The 26,903-nt window shown below is 44.5% G+C and overlaps 1 protein-coding gene across 1 annotated transcript in view; it reads left to right on the forward strand.

Annotated features, from left to right (window-relative positions):
- LOC144784743 (serum paraoxonase/arylesterase 2-like) overlaps positions 1-26,903 on the forward strand; it is a 448,276-nt gene that overhangs the window by 386,753 nt on the left and 34,620 nt on the right. Inside the window, exon 7 of the mRNA XM_078663731.1 lies at positions 8,073-8,154. Within this exon, the coding sequence (XP_078519857.1) occupies positions 8,073-8,154 (82 nt within the window). The remainder of the gene's footprint in view (positions 1-8,072; positions 8,155-26,903) is intronic.

Genomic DNA, 26,903 nt, shown 5'->3' on the forward strand with positions numbered 1-26,903 from the left:
CATTTTTTTACTAGGCCCAACATACTTGTTAAACCACATCTACATCATCACCCCAAATGTGTTACAAGCATAACTTGATAAAAAGCATTAGATTAAGTCTGATACCCATGTACCCTTGATTTCGGCAACCCAAGAAATTGTCTCCATGTTTGGCTACACAGAATTTGCCTGCAGTCTCCCGGTCACAAAAGTGGGTTGGCATACCAGAATACCCAAGGACTTCTATTCTAGTTCCTCTGTAACTCATTGAGTTTATGTCATGTAGAAGTAATGTTATCTTATCCTCACCAAAATGGAATTCTCGATTCCTGTATACCACAATAGTGTATGGAGAACCTGAATCTGCTAACAACTTGATTTTTCTCCCATAAAGAACAACCTAAAATTCTGGCATAAGTATGGGATCATTGTCAAAACTTCCATCGTCTTTTACATTGGAAGTTATTTTTTCCTTCTGCAGCAACTTTTCCAATCCTCTGGATTTTTTTCACCTCGGCAAACACTGACAAAGTGCCTCCCTTTTTTCACACTTCAAGCAGGTCAAATTCTTTGCATAACACCCAGGATAATTTGAGAGATGCTTCACATTTCCACCTTTGTAGTACTTCAATTGGTAATCTTTGGAATCCTTGCCAAAAGGGATACCCTTACTTTCTTGGTTAAGTTTGTGTAAACGTTCAACATTCAAATCTGGTTTCACAGCCTCTCATTTTTTCTTTTGAAACAACATTCACACTTTCTCCATGGCTCCTTCTACCAATTTAATTAGTTCTTCATCTCCTCAAATATCAATATAGCCTTTTTAAGATCTGGATCCGTAATCAGTGAGTCAGTATGATCATCAAACTCACATATACGTTTTAAGGTTCTCAGTGAGGCAACATAACTGCCAACACTCAGTTTTGCCTTGAATTCCAGGTGATAAATAAATGACGTTCAAGACCATGTGTATGCGAGCACCAACATGTTTATCAAGCGCAAGTAATGACATATATATTTTCTTATTTACCCTCAGCATTGCCAGAAGATATTGTATCTAAACTCTCATAAATATTTCTACCCTCACCCCAAGTTGTGAAAAATCCAGCTTGTTTTCTTACAGGAGAGAACATTTCAACCCAATCACAGATAAATAGAACTAAAGAAGTATCTTCCAATGTTTCCAAGGCTAAGCTGGTTCTCCTCTGTCATAAATAAAAGTTGGTGATTACAACATGCTCACTGCTTCCATGTTGTAATGCCCAGATAAGGTAAAATAAATGCTACACAATGAAGTAAGTCGACCAATCACCATTGTTTTAGGTAGAAGTATTGAACCTAGACAGTAACTTATTTGATATTACAGAGTTGTCTGCATAGATTGCTGCATCCGCTACAACTGTTATAAACTAGAAAAAATTCATTGGTAGAAGGAACACCTACTTTTCGTCGTTACACACTGTTTCACAATTAGCATGCCATTTGCTGTGAACTGTTGAAGATATATGGGGCACCTCTGTGTGCGTTGTTACACACTGTCCCACAAAAACATAATGTATAGTTCACAGAAAGAAATGCTCCAAGTGCCACAGACCACATAAACAATGCTCTGTGGATTTAGAGTAGGCATCCACTCAATCCAAGAGGGCCACACACTGCAAACGTTTAATGCGTACTGTGAAGATGCAGATATATGAAAGACGCATCCTCACACAGGTCACATGCCGCGTGTTCCAGGGCTCACAGCATGTGCATCAAGCCGCGGCTCCTTCGCTATGATGGAGCAGTGTCGCCCCCCCCCCCACTGCCAGCTGCTTCACATTGGCAGGAAAGGAAAAATAAAACAATAATAAACATATTTTATTATTGTGTTATTTTACCTTTCCTGCCAAGTCTTTAGTGGTGCGGCCATGGGGGACGACGGGAGAAGTGGTAGTGCACTGTAATCAGTGCACATGACTGTTTGGCTGGCTGTATCAGGCAGGCCAAACCATTGTGCACACTGAAGCTCTCTCCAGCCCAGCTGCATTGCCAGGTTGGACAGAGCAGACACAGGCTTCCAGTCTCCCTGGGAGCACAAATCCATAGGGCTCAGGCCAATCCTGGCGCTTCTCTCATGACGTGAGAGCAGCATCAGGATTGGCCTCAGTGGAGTCTGGTAGCCTGTGTTTGCGAGAAGAGGAGCAGAAGAGCGTGACGCAACCGACTGCAGGTAACGTTTTTGTAATATCCTGCATATTTATTGTAAGATGTTATACCATCCCTGCTCAGCCAGTGTCTGTGCTCTGACCCATTGGAATGTTGGAGTCTGGTGATGCCTCGGAATGTTGGGACTGTGAGAGGCAGAGTGACAGTTGGTCATGGGCTGAGCAGCTGACAGGCAGCTCCTGGTGGGGTTCTGATCTACCACATAACTACATGATGTCCTGTACCTTACTACATGTTATCTTCATGAAATAAATCATCTTGAAATACTACCTTCCTGAGTGGACCTTCTTCACTACATATTTTGGCGACGAGGTGACGAACCTACAGCTACAAGTGGATCTAAGGTACCTGGCGAACACAGGTGGACCTGGAGATGGCACAAATAAAAGAAACTACAGTGGCAACTATTACAATCTACAGAAGGGGAGGAATCCACAAGAAGGAAATAACTACAAAGAAGAAAAATGTGTTTTCTACACAGTACAATGAAGACAACTGCAAGGAAGAAACAAGAAGTACAAAGAAAAGAAAAGAAGACAACAAGAAACAAGTAAGCACAAAACACTACGGCTTTAAGCCCCACCAGTGGCCTCACCACCGGCCAGCCCTAACCCAGGCGTGCTGTGCTTATCATCTCTACTCATCTTGGACTTTAACTTTATTTTCTCAGTCTGCTACACTTCCACGCGCTTTACTACAAATTACAGACACCTTTTTGTTTCATTTTGATAACAAAAAAAGATAGGATGTGGCTACTAAAATATATCCATTTTTCATCCATTACGCTGTCTGATTCTCTGCACATCATTCCCGCATTGTGTGATCTTATGCACACCGGAGCGCAGAGGTGGCAACATTTGCAAATTGATATATCTTTATTTTTTCACCTCATGCATCACGCTGGCATCTACCCTCAACTATACTGTTCAAATGTTTGGTAACGCATCTTTGTGGAATACTGTGAGGGACAACATTTGAAGAACCTGCTCTTTTGACATTGTTCATGTCATTCGCTGTGATGTACTGCCTACAACTTCATGAAATGTCCATTTGTCACCGCGCTGACCTGGACTTTCCTTCCCACCCAAGTTTACCTTTTCGACTGATTAACTGCCTCTTCAAGTAACTGTGGTTTTTTTACACACATGCCCCCAGTGCGCACTATACACTTTCTCTCACATTGCCAGCGAGATATAAATATACCGAGGTGAGTCTCTCTCTACAGTTTATTTTTAATCAACATCATTCTTTGCAGCCTGTTCTGTGACAGTTTAACTGTCATAAAATGTTCGTTATCCTTTCAGGCGCTTCTCACCTTCCTCTGTTGAGCCGCTCGGATCTTTACCACATTAGCTCTCTGTGACGTCACACCCGCACTGTTTTAGGGACTCATAGTGACGCCTGAGCGAGCCGTGAGCCTCCCAGCATTGCGCCATAAACGTGCCGCCATTTTTCATCTTCGAAGAATCTTCGACCTTAAGCCCTAGAGCTCATATTAATCTTTTCAGAGTAATGCCATAGTCAGCTCTTGCCGGAATGAAATGAGGCAATAATTGCTTGAGCGCTTCCAATTACAGATCGCTCAATGAATAATCTACTACTGTGGCATCATCTTTACTTACCTGGGACTTTGACAGGTCATCGGGCAACTCATCGCTGTATTCATGCTCCCTTTCAGATGCAGAGACACTTTAGGAGCACTGGTGAGCTTTTTAACTGTGTGTGATTGTCTATTACATGGGGACTTTTTGCAAATTGCTGTTCTTACTCCGGCACATTCATGGAACAAGGAAAAAGGTGTTTAGCACACACAAATTTTATTGTGCCTGTGATTTTGAGCTCACATAGACTTGCAGATTCCTTTTCCAACTCGGACCTCTTTTACGTGCTTACATTCTTCTATATAATTTAATTCAAATTTATCTTCCTGTCTATGAGCCTTTCACATTACAATGTCTGCTCTTTTTTTTTTTACCTCTGCGAATCTGGGTAACGTACGTACTCCAGTAAGTGTCACAGGACGATGGTGACACAAACATCTATTTTCTTAAATGTTTATAAGTTGTTTAGTGAAATATGATGGCACATTATCTTACACGGATAGCTATGGGTTCTAGTCCCATTAGCTTAAACACAAATTTGCACACTTCCTATGTGTTAATTACATCTTTATGTTTGTTAAAAGATATTTCCCTACACAGGGGTGGGAAAGGGTTTTCCCCTTTTGCCCACATACATTTGCCTGTTCACATTACTTTCTACCCTACATAGGGATGGGAATGGGTACTAGCCCCATATTCCCATATACTCTTATCTGGGAATGGGTACAAGCCCCAATTGTCTACATACTTTTTTCTACATAGGTGACATACGGTTCTTACCCTCACACAGGGCACCGTAGCATGGGTTTCATTCCCAATTTACATTTACATAGTACCCTCACACAGGTTGTCTTATGGGTCACAGTCCCATTTACATTTTCGCCCTCACACAGGGCGTCTTATGGGTCACATTCTCATTTTACATTTACATAGCACCCTTACACAGGGCACAATTTTATGGGTCTTTTACCCATTTACATTTTTACAGTCACCCTCCTTGGGTGACATATGGGTTCCAGTCCCATTCTCATTGCTCCTCACACTCTTTCCCAGGAGTAGAGGACGGTCATGGGTCTTTGTCCCATTGGCTGTATTTGTCTTTATACATTGAGTTTTATTGCTATTTTGTCAACGCAATGTTAATCTCATTATTGATTGAATTGTTTTTTGGGAAATTGGGAGAGGATCTTCTTTTCTTCTTCTCTGTTTCCATTATGTCCAGTTCTTCCTTGTGATGTTTTACCTATTCTCATCCTTGGTCTCTGGACTTATATTGCCGTTCGTCTTGCTTTGTCTCCAGCCTTTCCTCCTGTTGTTGTTTCTTCTTCTTCTTTCCTTGTTTGTATTTTCTCTCTTTCTCTTCCTTCTTCCGGAGGAGATCATTCATCCCTCTTCTTTGCGTCTGTGTATAGGCTTGTGTCCGGTTTATGTGGTGGTGCCTTACTCTTTCTTCCCTTTCTGCCTGCCTGGCCAGTTGGTGAGTTTGGGGGTTAGTCCATGGTGCGTCCATGCCTCTCTGTTCTTTGGGTGTTTACTTCTCTTTCTCCTCTGTTTCATTCTCCTTCCTACCTTTTGTTGGTGAGTATGCGTCTTTCCTTTTCGTTTTTATTCACTCTCTTCTTCTTTCACCTTTCTCTGCCCTCTCTCCTTTTTGGTAATCCTGCATTTCTGTATTCTTTTCTTTGTCAGAGTGTTTGGGTCTTTCCCACCTGTTTATTCTTGCTCTTTGCTCCTTTTTCGTATTCTCCTTCCTGAGTTTTCGCTCTGCCTTTCTCACTCTTTTCCTCGTCGTTCTCTCTGTCACTCCATTGTTCCTTTCTTGCCTTCTGTTCTCTGTTCACTTTCTTTATCTCTTCATCGTATTTTATATTGTTCTTCCGTTAGAAGGAAAGGGGATGGATACATGTAATATCCTGCATATTTATTGTAAGGTGTTATACCTTCCCTGCTCAGCCAGTGTCTGTGCTCTGACCCATTGGAATGTTGGAGTCTGGTGATGCCTCGGAATGTTGGGACTGTGGGAGGCAGAGTGACAGTTGATCATGGGCTGAGCAGCTGACAGGCAGCTCCTGGTGGGGCTCTGATCTACCACATAACTACATGATGTCCTGTACCTTACTACATGTTATCTTCATGAAATAAATCATCTTGAAATACTACCTTCCTGAGTGGACCTTCTTCACTACAGTTTTTTTTTTATTATTTATTTTTTTATCTTGTCTTCCCTGACTCCTGACCCCTTCCCACCCCACCGCTCCACTACTGGATGCATTTCCTCTCAAAACGCTTAAGGAAACTCCCAGGTCTCACCACTCCTTTCACATAACAGAACATTGACAACTCACACAATGTTAACTTAAAATGTTCTGAAATACATATAAATCTGGGCATTGGAGGGCAAAAAAAACCTCACCCATTAGAGTGAAAAAAACAATACTAATAGGGTTGGCGTTCAAGTAAACACCACCGGTCCAAGTAATGGTGGGTTTTTTCTTGGTTTTAATTTGGTTAGTGAATTGTCAGTTCCTTGACAAAACTCCTCAATGGCCTTAAACAGTTAACCCAATAATGAGCAAGAATGTTAAAGGAGTAAAACAGTTTCTTTATTTGAGTCCAAGATTTCATCAACCAACAAACAGGGGAGATCACATCTCCAAATGACCCAGAGAATCATCACCAGAATTGCAAGCATCATACTAAATGACATCAGCAACATCGCAGCAAGGCCGCTTCAGCAATAAAAGTCTTAACACCATACAGTATATTATGATTTTGTTCAGAAAATAAGGACCCACCAGTTATTGAGTTTTTGTCTGGGGTCTCTGTTTTAGAAGGTTCACCAGCGGAACTTATGACAGATAATGTTGTTCAATTTGTATCTGATAGAATGGAAATATTTTTGAAGAAAAGAAATATCAAACATTACACAGTTTTCTTATATAGCTCTCAATCCAAATGTGTCATTGAGAGAGTTAATAAAGTACTGAAGGAGTGTACATAGTCAGCTTTAACTTGTGGTTTCAATGTAATGTAATGCCTAATGCGAAAGGTTTGGGCATATCATGACACCCGGCACAGCTCAACTGGTGTTTCCCAGGATAAGTCTTAGACAAATGTTGTCCCTGAGTGGTTGCGTAATAAATTTCAAAGTGATATTTTTACACACATGAGTGCGTGGACCACAATACGATTTTGTCTAAGTTTAAGGATGCACAAGACAAAATTAAATACCATCGTGACAAGGTATATAAGTTATTCAAAACAAATCTTATGGTGGGTTCTTGGGTAATTTTAAAAATATGAGTTTAATTAAATTAAAAACTGATTTTAGCTTTTTTAGTCCAAACAAAATCATTCAGGCCATCCACAACTCTGTTAAACTAGAAAATGGTGGATGGGGCAAAACCTAATTTTGGACCAATTAATGAATTCTAAAAAAATGATACTGAAAGCAAATTGTATGCAACTGGTGACCTTTTTCACAGATTATTGATCTGGTTTGCTGTAATAAACATAATTTCTCGGAATTTAATCTTTCACCATCCCAAGTGACCCCAGGACCATTACACTCCATATTGCCTCAGTTGATATGGCAGGTACAGAGAAGATCAGCTTGTGGGTTGAAAGTGAGGCTAGTGAAAATTATAACGGTGATCGTATCCCCAAATGTGACGGTGTTTACAAGAAACCCACATACATATACATTTTGAAACTTGATTGTATAATAGTAAGATTAAGCTCTTATTCTATCCTTTATTTTTTTTGTTTTATAAGTGCGTAACAATGCCATGCCTATAATTATTTCTATAGAAAAAAGGAAATGTTTTATTCTTAAATGTACTATTAATACTTGTATTGATTTATTGTACTTATTCACTATATTCGGATGTACTCCCTCATGGACTTACCGCATTCATTCTTCTGGTCAGTTTCTATGTTCTGTTTCTAGATTTCAACTAATGTCAGTTGGAAATTTGGATTCATGCAGCCAGGAGGCTGGGTAATAGGCTCCATGCTTGTGCTTATCTTTGGGTGTAAACTTCATCTGGCAAACTAACCTACTGCTCCATGTTGTCCATTGTGGAACTTGGGGGTGGACCACAACAGGGAAATCATTTGTGACAGCTTTAAAATGCTTTTGTGTGCTTTGGCTGGGCTATGGCATTTATCTTCCAACATAGACATTTAATTCTCCTAGACGTTATACATGTGTGCATCTATTGTGTTTCAACATTTCTGGCTTGTCCGAAATACATAAATTAAATGTGTTTGTTTGTTTTTTAGGTATGTGTATGCATGTTCTCTTTTTGACAACTCTATCTCTGTTTTTAAAAAACACGCCAACTGGTCCTTATCTCCAGTGAAGGTAGGAGCATGATTTCAGACCTTCTCTTTGAAAGGTTTTACATATTACTAATATCCACACTGAATAAATAAAAAATTAAGGTCATATGTACATCAAACTATATGATGTCTCCTGTTTCATAATTTCTTAGAAATACCTTTTAGGACAACCATACAATAGAGAACCTTAACTTTGTCTAGTCCTTAATAACAGATGTTTCTCCTTTCCGAGTTACTCTGTGTTTCCCCACGCAGCACAATTGTTATATCATATCAAAACTCCAGGAAAGGCAAGTTTCTGAGTTTGATGCTTAATTCAGTTAAAGGAGAATTGAATCCTCCCACACTCTCAAGTCAAAGCAAATCAGATCTTAATATAGTGCCACTAACTCGAGCATCATGGTACTATATGAATTTAGGAGCACCAGTGAATTATTCAAACAGAAACGTCTTTAAAGTTCTCTTTCCAAAGTCTTCTCTCTGTTTTGGTAAGCCAGTACGGACAACACATCTCCACCTTTTCTCCTAATAAAAAGAGCAATGTTCAAATGTGCAAACATGAATTCACTTAATTCAGCTTATATTTAAGTGAAATGAATCTAAGTTTAGGAGTTCATGTGATTAACAGTCCTTATATTCAAAAAGGTATCTAAAGGTCTTGGTCTTGGGTCCTTCACCCTTCCCATCCATATTTGGCGGGCTTCCTACCTTGACACTTTCCAAAATGCTGTCCAATCGTTTCTGTTGTAAGGATTTCATTATTGGTGATTACAGACCCCATTTGAGTGGTAGGGTGTGCCTCATAAATGATCTGATAGACAGATTGGGAAAGAAATAGACAGACAGATGACAGACAGATAGATAGACCGATAGATAGACCAATAGATAGAAAGATAGATACATAGTCGGATATCTCTGCTCCCAGAGCTCAGCTACCTCTCTTATCACTTGTCGAGTCTCTCTTTCCTTTTGACACTATACAGTGCCGCACTGCACTTCGGCTACCTTCTCACTATGCAAGTACCACATAAGTAGATACACTCATTACAAATAATGTTCAGAATGATATTCTGTGCACCTCTTTGGGCACCTTGAATTTGAGCTAGCTTCAGTTTTGAACAGAGGTATATCTACATTTCAGGCTAGAACTGCAAAAAGCGACAACTGATCTCATAATCTAAGAAGACAAAGCTTCCTGCAAGGCCTTAACAAATCATGTTTTAATGGGATTCTGGTAAATGTATACAACCTGAATTCACAAAGGGTTTAGATCTCACTATGCATTGCCTAGCAAAATCTACTTTGTACGTGCTAAAGGGACTTTATTCAATTCAGCAAAACTGTCAAAATATACATTTCTGTTTCCTCCTCCAGCAACCAATCTAAAATGGAGCATATTTGTGAAGATCGGAGACCTATGGGGGAGTGACCATAAGTATCTAACATTATTCAATACTTTGCAATTGAGGGGAAGCAGAATATTGTCTAACAAACACAATACAAAACAACTGAAGAATCAAATGGTCTTCAGTAGTGAAAAGGGCAAGAGCTATAATTATAGACGACCTTTTGATTTCATATACAGAGTAGGGGTGGGCAAAACTTGTGGAGTTTCTCTCCGTGGAATTCCACTGAGCTACCTAAAATCTCCGCGAGATTCAGCGTAGTTCCATGAGCGAGCAAAATTTGGCAGGTTGTGCTGCCCATGCTGATTTTTAGAGCCCGGAGCTTGTTCCACTCTATAAAATAACCACGAACAGTACCACGCTGCGTGCAAGAGGCTGCTGCTTCTTTTTGCTGCTCAGGTAGATTTTCTATTTGAGCAGCAGCTTTCTCAGCACGAACGGTAGCGGCATGTCGCAAACGCCTGCGCTGAGAAATCTCACCGGAAGGCATTCTGCGCTAGAGGAGGTATAGTTTCGCTCGTGCTCCCCAACTTAACGTTGACAGGACATGCGCAAGGAAAAACTCCACCTCGTGGTGGATGGCAAAGTTTTGCTGAAAATCCAAGCAGAACGTGGAGTAGGCAAAACTCCGGTGGCAGTGCACACCCCCTAATACAGGGGGTGTGCAAACCCCCTGTATTAGGGGGTTTGCACACCCCTAATACAGATATAAATAAAAAAACTCTTTTGGAGGAATATGGAAAATTGATTTGCGCTATTAGACAAAAGGCCTCTGCACCGATAAATGAAGGAATCTGTGCAAAGGAGAGAGTGCTGTCACAAAAAGAGAAAGCAAAAGTGAAGATGAACAAGAATATAATAGAGGCTTTCAGATGTGAGATAATTAAATGGAGCATATTTAATACCACAACATAGAAAGGACTACAAGAAATAATTTAGAGCGATCGCTTGGACAGAAAAAAAGAAAGCATGGTCTAATGTGAATATTTCTCCCCAAATCAGAAAAATCCAGTCCTCCTAGGACATTGTGAGCAAAATACTGGGGGTTCGGAAGAAAATGTTATGTCTCAAAAAACTAGAACATTTGCAACCAAAGCCCATGGCTGAATATACAAAATTTAGAGTGTCCTACCAATCAATCTGATCTGAATGTGTTATTAGTATTTGTTAATGAAATTGAGTTAATTATCAAAAGTTTCAAAAAATGATATTCCCAAGGTCCAGATGGGTTGTGTGTGGATATATTAAAGTCATCACCAGAGTGAATGAGCTCTAATCTTAACCCCATTATTTGCATCTGTCATTAAGGGTCATGATACTTCAGAGTCTTTGGAAGGGCAGCATAAGGGTCCCTATCCCTAGACGTATGAGTTAGAAAAGAAGCACATTTACCTGTGGCCCCACTGTATTTTAGGAAAGGCTACTCAAGAGTGGATGGTACCTCTTTATTTAGCGTATATTGATTTATCCAGAGCAGTCACACCATAAAGCAGTATCGTCTATGGTGAGAAATGCTAAACCAGAAAATCCAACCAGCCTTACTGAAACTAATAATACAATTACATGAAGGTGCCTGGACAAGAGTGGCTGTTGGAAATAGCGGATCCTTGAATTGTAAAATCTATTCTCTCAACAGGCTATGGCAAGGGTGTATGTTAGCACCTCTTCTCCTTTCCATATATATTGCAGATGACCCTGGGGCACTAACACATGTCCACTCACCACTCATTCTCTCCAAAATTGGGGGGTGAACCCATCTCCTAAATTTTCTATGCCAACAACACAATCCTATTGGACCTTGCTTCAGTTGGCCTACAAAGACAATTTAATGCATTTTCAGAATATTGTCTAAAGATTCATCTATTTAATAATGTTTCAAAAACAATTATATTTTCAAATAATACATATCTCAAAAACTAAACTACACTGGTGACTTAGAGGTGAAAACTAGAGACTGTGTCTGAGTAGACCTATTTAGTTCTGTTTTTTAAAATATAATTTAAATTGTAAATCACATATCGACCAGCAAGCAGAGAGAGTGAAATTAGTAGCAGGAACATTTATGATGATGGACTCAGGCACCAGTTCACAGGTCAACTGACATTCTCAGAGTGTCTGATAATGCAAAAATAAGTTATCTATTGCAGTATGAATGTGAAATCTTCCCTGAACAAAGTATAAAATGCCTCTAAAGGATAAAAGTAATATAACTGGCAAAAATGACTTGACTTACCGAAAGGTTCTGTGAGTAGCGCCCTAAGGCTAGAGCTTGGTCTAACCAAAATGATATTTAGGTACCAGCAGAGAATACTGAACTACTGGTTTCATATTTTTAATACAGTGGAAGGTGCGCTACGACAATTGATCAAACAGCACCTAGAATCTAACAATCCAAGCCTAAGGATGGATAATATACAAAGAATAATGGGGGATTTATACATATATACAGCAGCAAAGTTAGGTGTTGGATTGGCACAAAAAAAGAAACATGGGATAAAAAATGGGTTAAAACAGAATCCATAATAAAAGATATAGTGGACTGTAGTGCAAGACCTCAACTTTCCCACCTCCTACATACAGATTATACATTTGCTTTTCAACCTTATTTGAAACATATAAAATGGTGTAGCTTAAGAAGGTGGATGCTGAAGTTGAGACTGGGCCATGTTCTGGTTTCATAAAGTGTAAGGTGTCTGTATACAATCATGGAATAAAGAACAGGATACCAATTATGTGTTCCTTTTGCCAACTTACTACAGTGACACTTTCTCATATTTATCATAACTTTCGGACAGCCAGTGACGGCCGGCACAGGTAAGAGCGGTGAGCAATAGGGCGGATGGGTGGGACGGGGGCATGGTGGGGGGAAGTCAACAGACGACAGGATAGTTAGAATTAAATTTAAAAAAATCCCCTTACCTTCTGCTCGCCGCATCCCCGAGTTTCCCGCTTCACCGATCTTACCTGTGCCGCATGCCACTGCGGACAACACAGGAAATAAATACTCCTCCCTGTTTTCAGATAACTGCAGATTTGCCAAATACAGGAAACGTGATAACATAAGACTATTATCGAGTAGGTTAATTTTTAGGTCAAGCCTGAGCTAGCGCGCAAACATACCAATCATGGACAACCAATTACCATTACACTTTATACAGGGAGCACTTGCACTTTGACACTGATCAGCAGTGCTAAAGTGCCCAAAGCATCTAAGCCAGTAAAACAAAATCCATCACAGCATCAAAAATAGAGGAGGTAGAAGCAAAAAGTCAGGGGTAATCACACCAGAAAATGCCAGGTCTAACAGTCTACAACCGGCCAGTATCTTTTTCTTTGGTTGGTAGATATTTAACATTAATGAGTATCAACAAATATTGAAAATGTTTCAATTCTGAAATTTTTGGAGACTGTGAATGAAACGTTATTGAACATTGAACATTGAGGCCCATGGAAGGAGTCATGGTCTTCAGGGTGTATCAGTCAGTCCTGTCACTGTCACTTTATTAGACATGTCAAGGGTAGTAAGTAAGCACTGTAATACAAATGCTTCTGTTTATTCTTTGCTCTTCTTCGTTTTAACTCCTTGCATGGAGGCCATGCACAATGTAACTGTGTCCCTCTTCTGTGTCCCTTTCAACTCCACCCTCTTGTCACGAGACTGCTGGTGCCAGGATACTTCCTTCACACCCTGCTCTCTCTGGAAAGCTCTCCCTCCGATGGGTGCAGTCCGGAGACTTGCACCGTCAAGCTTACTTTCTTCCCCAACCTTCTGTTGTGTTTTCACATCTCATAACAAGAATTTGCAATGCAACTAGTCTTGCCTTTACATGAGTTTGAGCTATTGGCATTGTAAATGACAATGCCTTTTATTTATATTTTGGTTTTTGAAACATAAATAAAATGCATTGTCATTTACAATGCCAATAGCTTAAACTCACGTAAATGTGAGACCTATTGCATTGCCAAGGCTTGTTAGTTACTGTGGTGAAAAAACTGTTCCATTTGTACTGAATTCTCTTCACTCTTTTCAGAGGTTACAGAATATTATGAGTTAATAAGTGTGGTTCTCTATATCACAAAGCAAACCAGTCATGTAAGGTCTGGGAAATTGACACATAAACTGGATATGAGGATTTAGAATTTTGCACTTTAAACAAAAATTCCTTTTTGTTGTTACTGAATAATAAGATTCGCCAAGACAGTATAGAGTAGTTACTGTGATATCAAGTCATATATAAATTGGATTGTGCATCTCATTAGAAACTTTTTTCTGTATTATTATTATTACGGCGTTTGTTTAAAGAATAGTCACATGTAACTGCATTATGTACCTACTCAGAAGTCATTTTGGTATCACTACAGAATTCTGTTATTGCTGTTCCCTGTTCAAAACTGACAGATATGTCACATATTATTTATCGGAAGAGTAACTATTTTGGTATTGTGAATTTTATATTATATTTAGGAAGCACTATGTTTACTTGGTATTACTTGTTTCTCTTTTAAGACATACAGCATTCCAAATTTCTTCTTTTAATATTTTAATTGGGTGTAATAATTGTAAAGTTTGTTTTGCCTAGTCGGTATGTCAAACAAATAACATACACTTGAAACACAATGGAGCATACTGGAAGGATGTCTAGATATCCATTGCAACAATTCTTCCTTAGCCTTGTGTTTGTAAAATTAGCGTGGCCACATAATAACCTGACAATAGTAATTGGGCTCAGATTCCGCTGTAGCCAGCTTCACTGCCAGGCCCCATGCAGGAGTTTGGAATAGACCTGTATGAAAATCAAATTAGCATATTAAAGCGGACAATAAACATGCTTAAGTCAAGGGACCTCAGCTTCATCTTACCTATACAAATTGGAGAAATCTATGTATATATTTGTATTGTATCCTCAAGAGGTATAGGATCATCACTAAAACGTGCATAAGAGGGAACTGTTAGTTGCCTTTACAAGGCTTTACTTTTGGCTTTGGACAATGAAGAAACTATTTTCACTTGTATTCCGTTGAATAAAATTGATGAAACTATGTGATAGACCCAAGACAAAAAAGTACATAAACAGCGACAAGCATAGCTTGCTCAGCTTTTTAATGTGTCAATCATCACATTAAAATGTTCTGAACCAAAACAGACATTTAGGACCATATACCGTATAAAGTCCAGTGTGTGGGTACTTCAGGGGTGGAAGTCATTAGTGGCATTCATTATAAATCAGTGTCAGTACAACACGAAACATCAAAAAAAGTCTCACATTTTTTATTGGTTTTCCATGCAAAACACGTTCCCAGTCTCACTTTATAAATTGCATATAGGTTTTAGACACATTTCACTCCCAATACTAGGTTAATTCTATTTATTCGTACACTAATCTTCTCTCATGAAATAGACACACTGTCAGACCTCAGACATTGGCTTGGCCCAGCCAAACCTTTATGCAAAGCCTATTGTTAACAGGAAATGTACCCCCCCCTGACCCGCCCTCGTCCCCCAAAGGCTTAGCCCTTGACAGTTTCCATATCGAGGACTAATGAAAACATTTTTCTTTTTTTTTTTTAACCTTTATTCATGTAGCAATGAGGAACAGTACATTTCTTACATTTGAAACACAGACATACATGGTACAGATCTACAATGGCCGGACAATACTGGGTGACGTTTCGAGCGGGCTAGGCATGACTGACAGTTCTCATTAGCACAACAATATTCCCAATGCGCAACGTGCAGTAATACATCCATCCTGAGAAACAAGTAGGGGCCAGCAATTATAACAATGATGTCATACTTGGTGCAACAGGTATCATAGCAGATCACTTAGTCCACGTGGTATCATCAAGTCGTTAGGGAACACAAAACAGTCCTCAGCAGGCACTCCTGCACATTCAAATCGGAAGCGATCCATGTCACAGCAGGGCAGGCAAAGCCCCCTAATCTCCATTATGTGAAGGGCCCAGTCGCATATCCCAATGGTGTGTATGGATTGCAGTGTAGTACACCCAGCTATGTTTGGTATGTGGATCAGTCAATGTGCTTGAGCATGACACCATTTTACCATCTTAAAGCGCCGGCAGGGGATAGCCCAACTGCGCCCTGAGCTACAACGTCTCAGGAACCTTCATTTTGCGGCCGCGCAGTGTAATGTATTGCCAGTATGACCCCGAGCGATCGCAGTGCAGCCGTATAACAGTAATAGGACTACTCCCGAGGCTCGTCAGCAGTACGGGCGGAGCCCCGCCCGCATCGCCAGTTGCCTACAACCCAATTCCTAGATAGCTCCCCGATCAGGACCCTCCTCTCAGACTATCATCGTCAGAGCTTCCACTCTGGTTCGCTTTAGACAGCCAATAGAGCTGTAGCGGACCCCAGATATCCTCGGCCTACAGCGCACAGGTATAAGCTCAGCATAGACATTGTATTGTTCCTGACAGTACGTCATATCATCAATCCACTCCTTAAACTTCGGAGCCCTGCCCCTCCCCCATCTGCAAGCCACTCTCCTTTTTGCCAATAAGAGCGCAACATCCACAAATCTACGAGATGCTTTAGGAATAACTTTAGTATAACCCAGTATCATCGTGATGGGGTCCTGTGGAAACACCTCGTCAGTCATGACCTGAAGCGCCGCGTGTACCTGAGTCCAGTACTCCTGAACCGCTCCACATTCCCAAGCAAGGTGGAGAAATCCCGCTCCTTTTGCACGGCATCGAGCACACCTGTCGTTATCCGCTAAGCGTAGCTTTAGTTTCCTAACCGGTGTAAAATAAAATCTCTGCACAAATTTGTAATGGATAATTTTGAGCCTGCAGCTAGACGAGATGTTCGCAGTGACGGAGCAGCAATATTGCCACTGTTCGTCAGTTATGTCAGTACCCAGCTCCGAACTCCAACTGGCGCGCGCTCGGGGTGTGGCAGACACTCTTTGCGATCTGATGTTATTGTACAGCTTCGACACCAAGTGTCGGCCTTCCGATATCAGTAGCACATGCAGGGGCAAGACCACACCTGGCTCATCCGGAAAGTGTGGGAGGATCTCCCGCATCCCCTGTCTAAGTCTAATGAAATAGAAAATCTCCAGCGGCGTCTGGAATCCACTCTGAAATATCTGGTCTTTAGTGCGGAACTTCCCATTGAGGAACATATCACCCCACGTGTCCAATTTGATGCGTTTACACATTGAACGGAAGCCAGGTTCCTGTAACAGGGACAGTCGTGGGTGGTACATGAGTGGCATGGCCGGTGAGTACAGCAAAGGAGCGTCAAGTGCCCTCACCACCCTCCACCAGGCGTCTACAGTACACGTAACTGTGGTGGCTGGTGTCTCAATGTCTCCTGCTCTGCCCTGTAGCATACCACTGAGCGGGAGGGGGTGCACAATCCACTCCTCAGCCGCTACCTGTGGCATGAAGGGCTCAGGATGAACCCAGTGGTATGCATGTTGCGCCTGCGCGCTCAAGTAATAAGTCTCAAAATCCGGCACGTCAAACCCGCCCCTGTCATAAGGCTGCGTCAGGGTGGACCAAGTTAGCCGCGGCTGTTTACCCCCCCAGAACAGTCGCAGTAGTTCTGACCGTAATCTCTTGAAGAAATAGGAGCCCGGATAGTAGGGGACATTTTGAAAGATATATAAGAAACGGGGGAGCACCACCATCTTTATCAACGAGGCCCTGCCCGACATTGAGAGCGGCAAGGACATACATCGTGTTACATTATCGGCCAGTTGAGAGATAGCCACTCCATAGTTAAGTCTAATCGTTTCCTCTCTATTGAGCGAGATCGTAATGCCCAAATAGCGTAAGTCTGTGCTGCACCACTCTAGGGGGAAGTCTAATTGGAAGCGTTGTACCGCCACCGTGAGGGGGAAAAATTGTGATTTTTTCCAATTAATGTGTATTCCGGACAGCCTGCCAAAGACAAGGAATTCCCTCAGCAACGGGTTGAGATTCTGTTGTGGGTCTTTCACATAAAGCGTTACATCATCAGCATAAAGCGATATCCCTATCTGCCTTTGCAAGCAGTTAAACGCGCTAAGTTTATGCAGCTGCCGAATCCGGCACGCCAATGGCTCAATTGATATGGCAAACAGGAGGGGGGACAGAGGGCATCCCTGCCTGGTCCCCCTCGTGATCGGCATTTGGGAGGATAGCACCCCATTAATGACAACTCTAGCCACCGGTGCGGTGTACAACAGCTCCACCCATGCGATGAATATCTTGGGAATCCCCATCCTGCACAGTATGGCCATGAGGTACTTCCATTCCACCGAATCAAACGCCTTGGTGGCATCAAGAAATATCGCAGCAACCGGTATCTCTGGGGCTATTGTGGGGATGAGTGAAAACAGTGTGCGAAGATTGTGCGACGTGGCCCGTCCCGGCACAAAGCCAGCCTGGTCCGGGAGCACTAGTGTGGTCATAAGTAGCGACAACCTAGCCGCCAACACTTTCGCCAGTATCTTCGCGTCACAGTTAAGGAGAAATAGGGGTCTGTAAGAATCAGTGTCTAAAGGGTCCTTGCCCGGTTTCAAAAGAGAAGTAATCGCCACCTCTCTCATCGACCCCGGCAGTCTCCCCGCCTCCAACGATTCCTCAAAAACTTCCTTGAGTACTGGCGCCATCGTGTCCACGTAACACTTATAAAATTCAGCCGGGAGGCCGTCCAGCCCTGCCGCTTTGCCATTACTCAAGGACAGGATGGCATCCCGTATTTCCTCCACCTCTAGAGGACCCCCAAGAAAGGCTCGATGGCCGTCTGTGAGCCAGCAGAGTGCAATGTCATTCAGGAAGTCCCCAAATTCCACTTCGCCCTTTTTGCTGCGTGGAATACAGTTGCAGGTAGTGCTGTAGGAAGGCCTCCTGTATCCCCCCAGTGTCCTGACATCTCTTACCCTCCTTAGTGGTGATTTCTAGGATATGAGTGCTAAATCGCTGCTGTCTCGTGATGGCAGCTAGAACTTTACCCAGACGCTCACCTTCACAATACCTCCTGGCTGTCCAGTATTTGCCCCTGAATTTCACTTCCCTGGCTGCCTCCTCCTCAAACTCCGACAGCTTCTCCCTGAACGCCTGCTTCAGTGCTGGATCATCACCCCCAACCATGCCATCTTCGAGTGCCTTAAGTTCCGACTCCAATCTGGTCAGTGTGCGTACTATGTCCCTCAGCACCCCACAGCTTTTAGCGATTGTGACCCCTCTTATAGTGACCTTAAATGCCTCCCAGATCACCTCCACACTATCCACCGATCCCTTGTTTCTGGGAAAAAAGGCCTCTATTTCTTCGCCCAGCTCCGATTTAAAGACAGGATCTAGTAGAGCTGATGGGAACAGACGCCAAGGTGGGCGAACCCTGTTCAACCCTGGCATAGCTAGTGTAGTCAGAACCGGGCAGTGATCCAAGTAGGTCCTGGGCAAATGTTCCACCTTGTGTAGTCCACTCCCAAGCCCCCGCGATACAAAGCAGTAATCAAGACGCGCCCAAGTTTGCGCATGCGCCGTGAAGTGTGTGCCCTCCCTGCTCTCAGGATGTGTAAATCTCCAGCTGTCTAGCAGTCCCGCTTCAAGGAGTATACCCTGTAGCGTATCTCGCGCTTGGACATTATACTGACCGCTCCCGTCTGATCTGTCTGCGCCCGGCCTAAGTGCAAGGTTGAAATCTCCACCCCAGATGATATGTGTGGCATCAATTTCGAGTATGTGCCACCAAAGTGTCGTGAAAAACCCTGGTGTATCAACGTTGGGTGCATAACAGTTCACAATGATCACAACATCCGTACCCAGCCTCCCCCACAAGACCACGTATCTCCCCTCGACATCCAACTTCACCCCTAGTTCCTGAAATGCAAGCGATTTCTTAACCAATACTGCAGTCCCTCTAGCATATGTAGAGTACGATGAGAATTTCCTAATGAGGGCCCACCTACTGGCAAACCGGGGTTCACTCCGCGGGCGGAGGTGGGTTTCTTGCAATAAGGCTATTTGCACATGATGTCGATCCAGATATGCAAGCACATTCCTACACTTCCTTGCGTCATTGAGGCCCCGCACATTCCAAGATATCACTGATATGCTGCCCAATGCACTATCACCCATTACACATGATGAGAATCAAAGTAGGCAGCCCTTGTAGGCACCCAGCCCACCAGTCGTTCACAGCACACACCAGCCGCCATGTAACATGTAGCTCTCGCAAGTTATTGTCTGTACCCAAGCATGATCCCTGAAAAACGTCACTCCCAGCCTTTCCATTTGTACCTCTCATGAGCAAACAGAACCGGAGCAAAAGTGCCTCATAAAGAGACAGCTCCCATGCCTCCCCCCACTAACAACAGCCCAACATCCACATACCCAGCCCTCCCACCTCCCACTGAAGCAACCCCAACTTGCCAGCACTCCAACCCCACCCCCCGCCCTCAGATCCCACTTTCGGAAACAACAACAAACAGTTAGGGGAACTCCCTTTGGGGAACATCCAAGGTGCGCACCTACTCACCCCCACAACTCCATCCTGCCCCCCAGGACTCATAAGGGAACAGTTAGAGAGGAGGGGCGGTGCCTGGCAGGTATCACCACCTGCAGTGTCATACCCGTCCATGGCATTCCAATCCCATATGGCTCCCCCCGACGTAGCAGAGCCTCAGCATGGTCAAACTAAGTGTACTGGCGCATCACCGTTCTACCACAGACTGTTATTATAAATCAGTTATCTTCATTTTCTGCCGGGTGACTCTCAGCTTCATCCTTGTCAGCATTGCGCCGCCCCCCTCCATCTCACCTCAGTTTCTTTATGTAGTCCTCCACTTGTTGCGGTGTCGTGAAAAAATGTTGCGTGCCCTGATGAGTGACCCTGAGTTTGGCCGGATAGAGGAGGGCATAGTCTATCTGCATATCCCTAAGCTTTTTCTTGGCATTGAGGAACTTCCTGCGTTGCTCCTGCACAACGGGGGTGAAATCCGGGTATATTGAAAAATTCACTCCATCGCATGACAGGTGTCTAGTCGCCCGCGCCGCTCGAAGTGCAGCGTCGCGATCTCGGTAGTTGAGAAGGCGGGCAAATATAGGCCGCGGCGTGGCTCCTGACTTAGGACGCGGACCAAGGGAGCGATGTGCTCTCTCAACAATGAATTGGCTGGAGAAGGCGTCCTTTCCCACCGCCGCCAACAGGATTTTCTCAATGTAGTCCTCCATGCGACCGGTGTTGGTCGATTCCGGCACACCAAGGACTCGTATGTTATTGCGCCGACTGCGCGCCTCCAACTCCTCATTTTTTGCAGCGATTACCCTCAGTACGTTGTCCATCCGCGACAGCCGAGTTTCGTGGGACGCAGCTGTGTCTTCAGTCCCCGATATGCGCCTTTCCGCCTCGACCAGGCGTTCCTCATGCACTTCTATCTTATGAGCGACAGCATCCATCCTAGAAGAGAGGCGGTCTACCTCATCGACTATGGTGGCGAAGCCTTGTCGCATCTCCTCCATCATTAACCGCATCTCCGGGGATGGCGACGTGGTAGAGCTGGCCGGAGTAGCGGGACCATGCGCTCCTCCGCTCTCAGCTGTGTTGCGTGTGACTTTCTTTACAGCGGCAGAATCAAAGGACAGTTTTGGCTGCTTGTTATCTTGTTTCCCCATGGCCCCCCTTGTATAGGGACTGGAGGCCGCCGGTGAGACACGACTGGTTCGATCCTCTCTACTAGGTGAAGGCCCCTTGTGCATTGACACCCTGCGCGGTCTCAGGTCCAAGCGCAGTCTCGAGTTAAGCAGCGAGGCAAAAGTTCCAGAGTACAGGGCTGGTGTGCACGCGGTGTTTTCAAGTCCCACCAACAGCAGCCAGCTCCACGGCACTACGAGTAGTCTCTTCGGTGACGCTAAGTCGTATCGCAGAATGACTGCGGAAGACCAGCGTGTATAGCGCCTCCAAGGTCAGGCAGGAAGCAGAGGCAGGCCCCCGATGCAAACACTCACTGTCGGCCGGACCTGCAGCGCGGAGCCACTGCGCGCGGCCTGGAGGGGTGCCGAGAGACGGTAACACCCTCCCAAGCCCCAACCTGTCGCCAATGTCCGTGCAGCGTGCGTAGAGCACTCACCGCGCAAAATGACGGTAATTCGTAGTGGTCCGCAGGTCAATCTCGCCAGCAGCCCCAGCGTATCACGCCGCAGCGTCACAGTCGCCCTGCTGCACCAGTCACTCCAATGAGCCACATCCCCATCGACATCACTCTGGCCTCAATGTAGTGGTCCTCGCCTCACTGTGCAAGTGGTCGGCCCCTTCTAGTGTACACACATGTATTGGCAGGGCACAGCAGCCAGCTCCATTCGTGAAAGCAGCCCTCCAGCGAGCAATATCACCATCGCCCGTATAATCAGCAAGGGCCTGCCTCCCCAGCGCCGCAGTGTGTGTCCTTCTCACTTCGGCGGCGCAATCAGGAAGAGGAGTGCAGATCCGACCACGGAGCCACCTCAGCGCCAGGCCCTCCCAGGGCCTCATCCATACAGCAGGGGACCGCCAACGCGGGCCCCCCGCGCTTGTTGTCGGTGCAGGGATGTGCGGGCCCCACTCCCCGTATCTGTCTCCCGCCCCGGTCTCCGGCGGAGAGAAGGTCGGAGGGTTCCGATCCGCAGCGCTGCACCACCAGGCCCACAGCGCAAGCCTGCAAGTCTCTCTCTCCCCCCGGGGGGCCTAGGCCAGGTGTCCTCCCCCCGCGAGACGCTAGCAGGGGGGGGGGTACCTCTCGGCGATCCTCAGTCCCTCGGGCGGCCGCCGCCGGGCAGGTTCTCCGCGGGCGCCCTCACGTCCCTTCCCCTCGTGGTCCGCCCCGGTCTTGCGTAGATTTTCGCCCGCCCAGGCGCCGCAGCAGGCTCCAGAGACAAGGTGCGGTCAGCCTTCGAGCAGCGCTAATTCCGGCATGCAGCAGCGCAGAGGCTCAGAAATCACACCGAGGCCGCTGCACACCTCGATGCACACTCGTGCCAAGTTTTAGACGGGAAGCTGCAGGTTAGAAGGATAAATGCAGGATTTTTAGAACCAGGCGGCTGGAGCCTCACAGGAGTGCGGCCATTCAGCTCGTGCGCCCTCTAGCGCCCACCGACTAATGAAAACATCCAAAATATGTATGATAATATAGGGTTAGGCCTCATGTACAAAAGTGTTTTGTGGTCTCAAAGCTTGCTATTCTCAAAAGTAGAATATTTGCGTCTGCAAAATGCATTTTATAATGTATCAAAGCCCTTTCACTAGTTGGATAAATTCTTCCTTACTCATAAAAGGGCTTTTGTCATCTAATTTGAATCACAAATAGGAAGGGCGTGTAAGGGGTGCCCCCTTCTTTTCTAGGGATATCCAGTTGACTGCATCAATAACTTTTACAATCCATTGATCTTTACGTGCACCCGGGTTAGGATGGTAACAGATTTGCTGCGGGGATGATGGCCAACTGGGACAGATTTCCGTTTTGGAATCCTGTCGGCAGCTTTGGGCCATATCGTCTATTGGTTCCCACTAAAGGATGGCCAAGGTGGACATTGTAATTAAAAAAATAAAAAGTTGCGCCTGTTGCTTTACTGGACTTGGCCTGCTTTAAAAAAACTTTCATATATAGGAAAGCGAACCAAGGAATGGAGGTACACCGTCACTTGCAGTCTGCCACCCCTGCCTTTGTAGCCAATGACGGAGTTCGCATTAGGCAGGTCGTTTTGAGACCACTGTAAATGGACCATTTAGGATACAACCTTTCCTCTAATAGATTGCATTACAATTTGCATTATAATTCACAAATCAGTTGGTGGGCAAATTTCACGTCCCTAGTGTGTGAATCATGAATGAATGAATGAACTGTGATTTATAATCGCGCAACTTAGCCCAGTGGGTGTCAAGGCGCCTAGCTCAATATCTGGCTGAGTCATCCGAATGAAGGGAACTTACTGGTAGGCTTTAATGAAACACCAAGTTTTAAGAGCTTTCTTGAAGAGATCCAGTGAGGCCCGAGATTTAATCTCCAAAGGAAGTGTGTTCCATAAATGGGGTGCCAGGATGGAGAATGCCCTACTCCCCCGTCTGACCTTCCTGGAACGAGGGACTATCAGTTGATTCAGCTCTGAAGAGTGAAGACATCTGCTGGGTACATAGCGGGTAAGTAGAGACCCAAGAGCATCAGAAGGGCCTGCCATGAGGGCACTGTAAGTAAGGCAAAGAAGTTTAAAAGACACCCTAGAGGAGATAGGGAGCCAATGGAGGCTCTTTCTTGCCATAGTAGCAGATGCAAGCCATGGAAGGGCCAGCACAAATGGCGCAGCAGCGTTCTGCACCACCTGCAAACGCTGTAGAAGACACTTGTTGGCCCCAGCGTAGAGTGAATTACAATAATCGAGCCTGGAGCCAACAAGAGCAGTCACAATCTGCTTGCGTGACTGGGGTAAAAGGTAGTGAATGATTCTTTTCAGGGTCCTAATAACACCCCAACAGGTGGCAACTGTCCTGTTTACCTGAAGCTCCATGGAGAGCGAGGTGTCGCAGATGACGCCGAGGTTCCCGGCAGATTGGGTGGGAGTGGGGCAGATGCCAAGAGATGAGGGCCACCACTCGCCCGACCACATGTCCTGGTCCTTACCAAAGACCAGGACCTCTGTTTTGTCGCCGTTCAGCTTTAGGGAGTTAAGGATCATCCACTCTGCAACAAGCTGCATGCAAGACCTAAAGTTGGACGCGGAAGTACTCACAGAGTGGGCCAGGGACACCATAATCTGTGTGTCGTCGGCGTACGACACCACCTCCATCCCCTGTGATCTTACTAATCTCGCGAGGGGGGCCACGTAGATATTAAACAGGGTCGGGCTCAAGGCCGACCCCTGTGGCACCCCACATTGCAGCGATTTAGCAGGGGAGAGGAAATCTCCGAGCATCACTCGCTGTTCTCTCTGCTGTAAAAAAGAGTTCAGGAGACTCAGGGCCGGCCCTGTTACCCCTGCCTCCCTTAACCGAGATGTTAAGGTAGAGGGAGACAGGGTGTCAAACGCCGCTGTAACGTCCAACAGCACTAGCACGGTAGTTTGGCCAAGGTCTACTTTACGGCGAATGTTATCTACCACCTTAGTCAAGGCAGACTCCGTGCTGTGGAGCTTCCTAAAGCCATGTTGGGACCCGTCCAGGAAACCAGAAGAGTCCAGGAAGATGGATAAGTGAGAGTTTATGTGAGCTTCCAACATCTTTGCAGGGGCCGGCAGAAGGGATATTGGTCTGAAATTCTTAAGAAGGCCAGGGTCCAAAGAAGGCTTTTTAAGGAGAGGCTTCACTATCGCCTTCTTCCAGACCGTGGGAAAGGTGCCCAGTTCCATAGCCCCATTCATTATTTCCAGCAGGGAGGGTAGGATGATATCCCTACATTCCTTAAGAACTTTCAGAGGGACAGGGTCCAAAGGAGACGCTGATTTAGTTCTATCAAGCAATCGATTAAGACCCTCCAAGGAAAGCTCTGGAAAGTGAGTAAGGGTATGGGAAGGATCTCCAGTCCAAGATTCAAGATGCATAATTCCAGAGGAATCATTGTCATTCAGAGAATTCCGCTGGGATTGTAAAGCAAGATAGATGTCATCTATTTTTTTATAGAAGAAGTCAGAGATATCGTTGCATAACTCCTGTGAGCTTACCACGGGTCAGGTGCCTGAAGAGAGCAGAGGGAGTCCACGATCTTAAAAAGCTCTTTAGATGAAGTAAGCGAGCTAGTCAGGTTGGTGAAGTATTTTTGTTTCTCCTTAATAACTCTGCTTTTATATTCTCGCAACTGGCACCTGTATACCTCCCGTTCTGTAAGATTCCAAGATTTGCGCCAGCCTCTCTCTTTCCTTCTACATTTTTGTCTGAGGAGCCTCAAAGATTCAGAGAACCAGGGGGCGGTAGGTTTCTGTCGTGCCACATATCTAAGTGAAGTAGGGGCTAATTCTTCAGCTGCCTTGGTGATAGAGTCGGCAAGTTCTTGTGCCGCCTCATCAACCTCACTCAGGGATGAAATGCTAATGGCTGGAATATAGGGAGCCAGAGCATCATTAGAGAAATTTCTGAAGCTTCTTTTAAGACATTAATCATGGGATTAGTATACCAGGTCATGTGTGGTATAATAAATCTATGTATTTAACACTATTAAGGTTACACTTTACTTAATGACAAACTTCATTTTCATCATGTTGTGCTGCACGATAGGCTTTATAAGGATTGCAATTGCTTTAACATAGAAAGCTCTGCAAGTGGATTCAACGCTGTCATCAAGACCGATGCAGGATGAATTCTAGGAGTTGGGAGTTAGTGACTGCTGAGGTTTTCAGGACTTTAGTCCAGGCATGTTGCTGGCATATTACTCTAACAGATGATGCCAATGCATGGCCAGCCGTCACCCCAGCGGAGAACAAATTTTAGTTTGGAGTTGTGCCTTATGGCCGAAAAACCTATTTGTTGCCTATCACATCACAAATTAGCTAAAATAATCTTGAGCAGTGTGGGAAGTCAGAATAGCAAACTTGATGATTGAAATTAGTGCATTACATTAGATGACCACCAGATACACCTTTGGGAAATATTCCAGGTTATTCAGATCTAGTGTGACTTGCAGTGCTAGATAGGACAGCTCTCTTATCTAGGCAACAATAGCATTAGTAAGGTACAGTCCTTTGTGGTCTGGGAACTCGAGAAGAAGCATAACCGCTCAAATATCTCTAGGCTTTGCTGGATTGTTCAGCCAATTAGTTAAACGAAAGGTGTCTATGTGGGTTATTAAGACTGTTCCTCTTTAAAGACATCCTGGCTTGCCAGTTTGTTGGATCCCTGGTTGTTCGAAGGCCTTTGAGATTATTAAAGTAGGCCCCCATTCAGTTACCTTTATATCAATAAGGAGTTAATTGCCCAGGCCTGTGTTCCGGCCAAAGGGTTCGATCATTGAAATATCCCTTAAGTTAAATTAAAAACCAAGTAGTGTTATTCTTTGGCTGGAGGGTAGTAATACCAAGAATGTGAAGTTGTAGAGGGAGAAAGTTTACCATTGGCTGTGCTCTAAAAACACCTTAGACATGCATGTTAGCGCATTCTGTTTTTTGAGGTTGGAAAGTATTCTGCCAAGGGTGAGAAAGGGTGAGCACTGTCCTTTCTCTGCCCATGTCCTTTTTGGGAAAATGACACATAACTGTTAATTTCGTGCTCATATCTATATTTACCTACAACCATAGGGCTCTCGACTCTTTGAGACACCTTGGCAAAGAGTGAAGGAGTGCAACTCTTTTCTTTTAGCTGGCATTTCCCATTTCGAGATTTACATCGTCCCAAAATCCATATGTGGCTACCACATATGAATGATTTGCTGTGGCGAGAATGTGAGATCCAGTC

Source organism: Lissotriton helveticus, chromosome 10 (assembly GCF_964261635.1).
Source record: "Lissotriton helveticus chromosome 10, aLisHel1.1, whole genome shotgun sequence".
Taxonomy (NCBI): domain Eukaryota; kingdom Metazoa; phylum Chordata; class Amphibia; order Caudata; family Salamandridae; genus Lissotriton; species Lissotriton helveticus.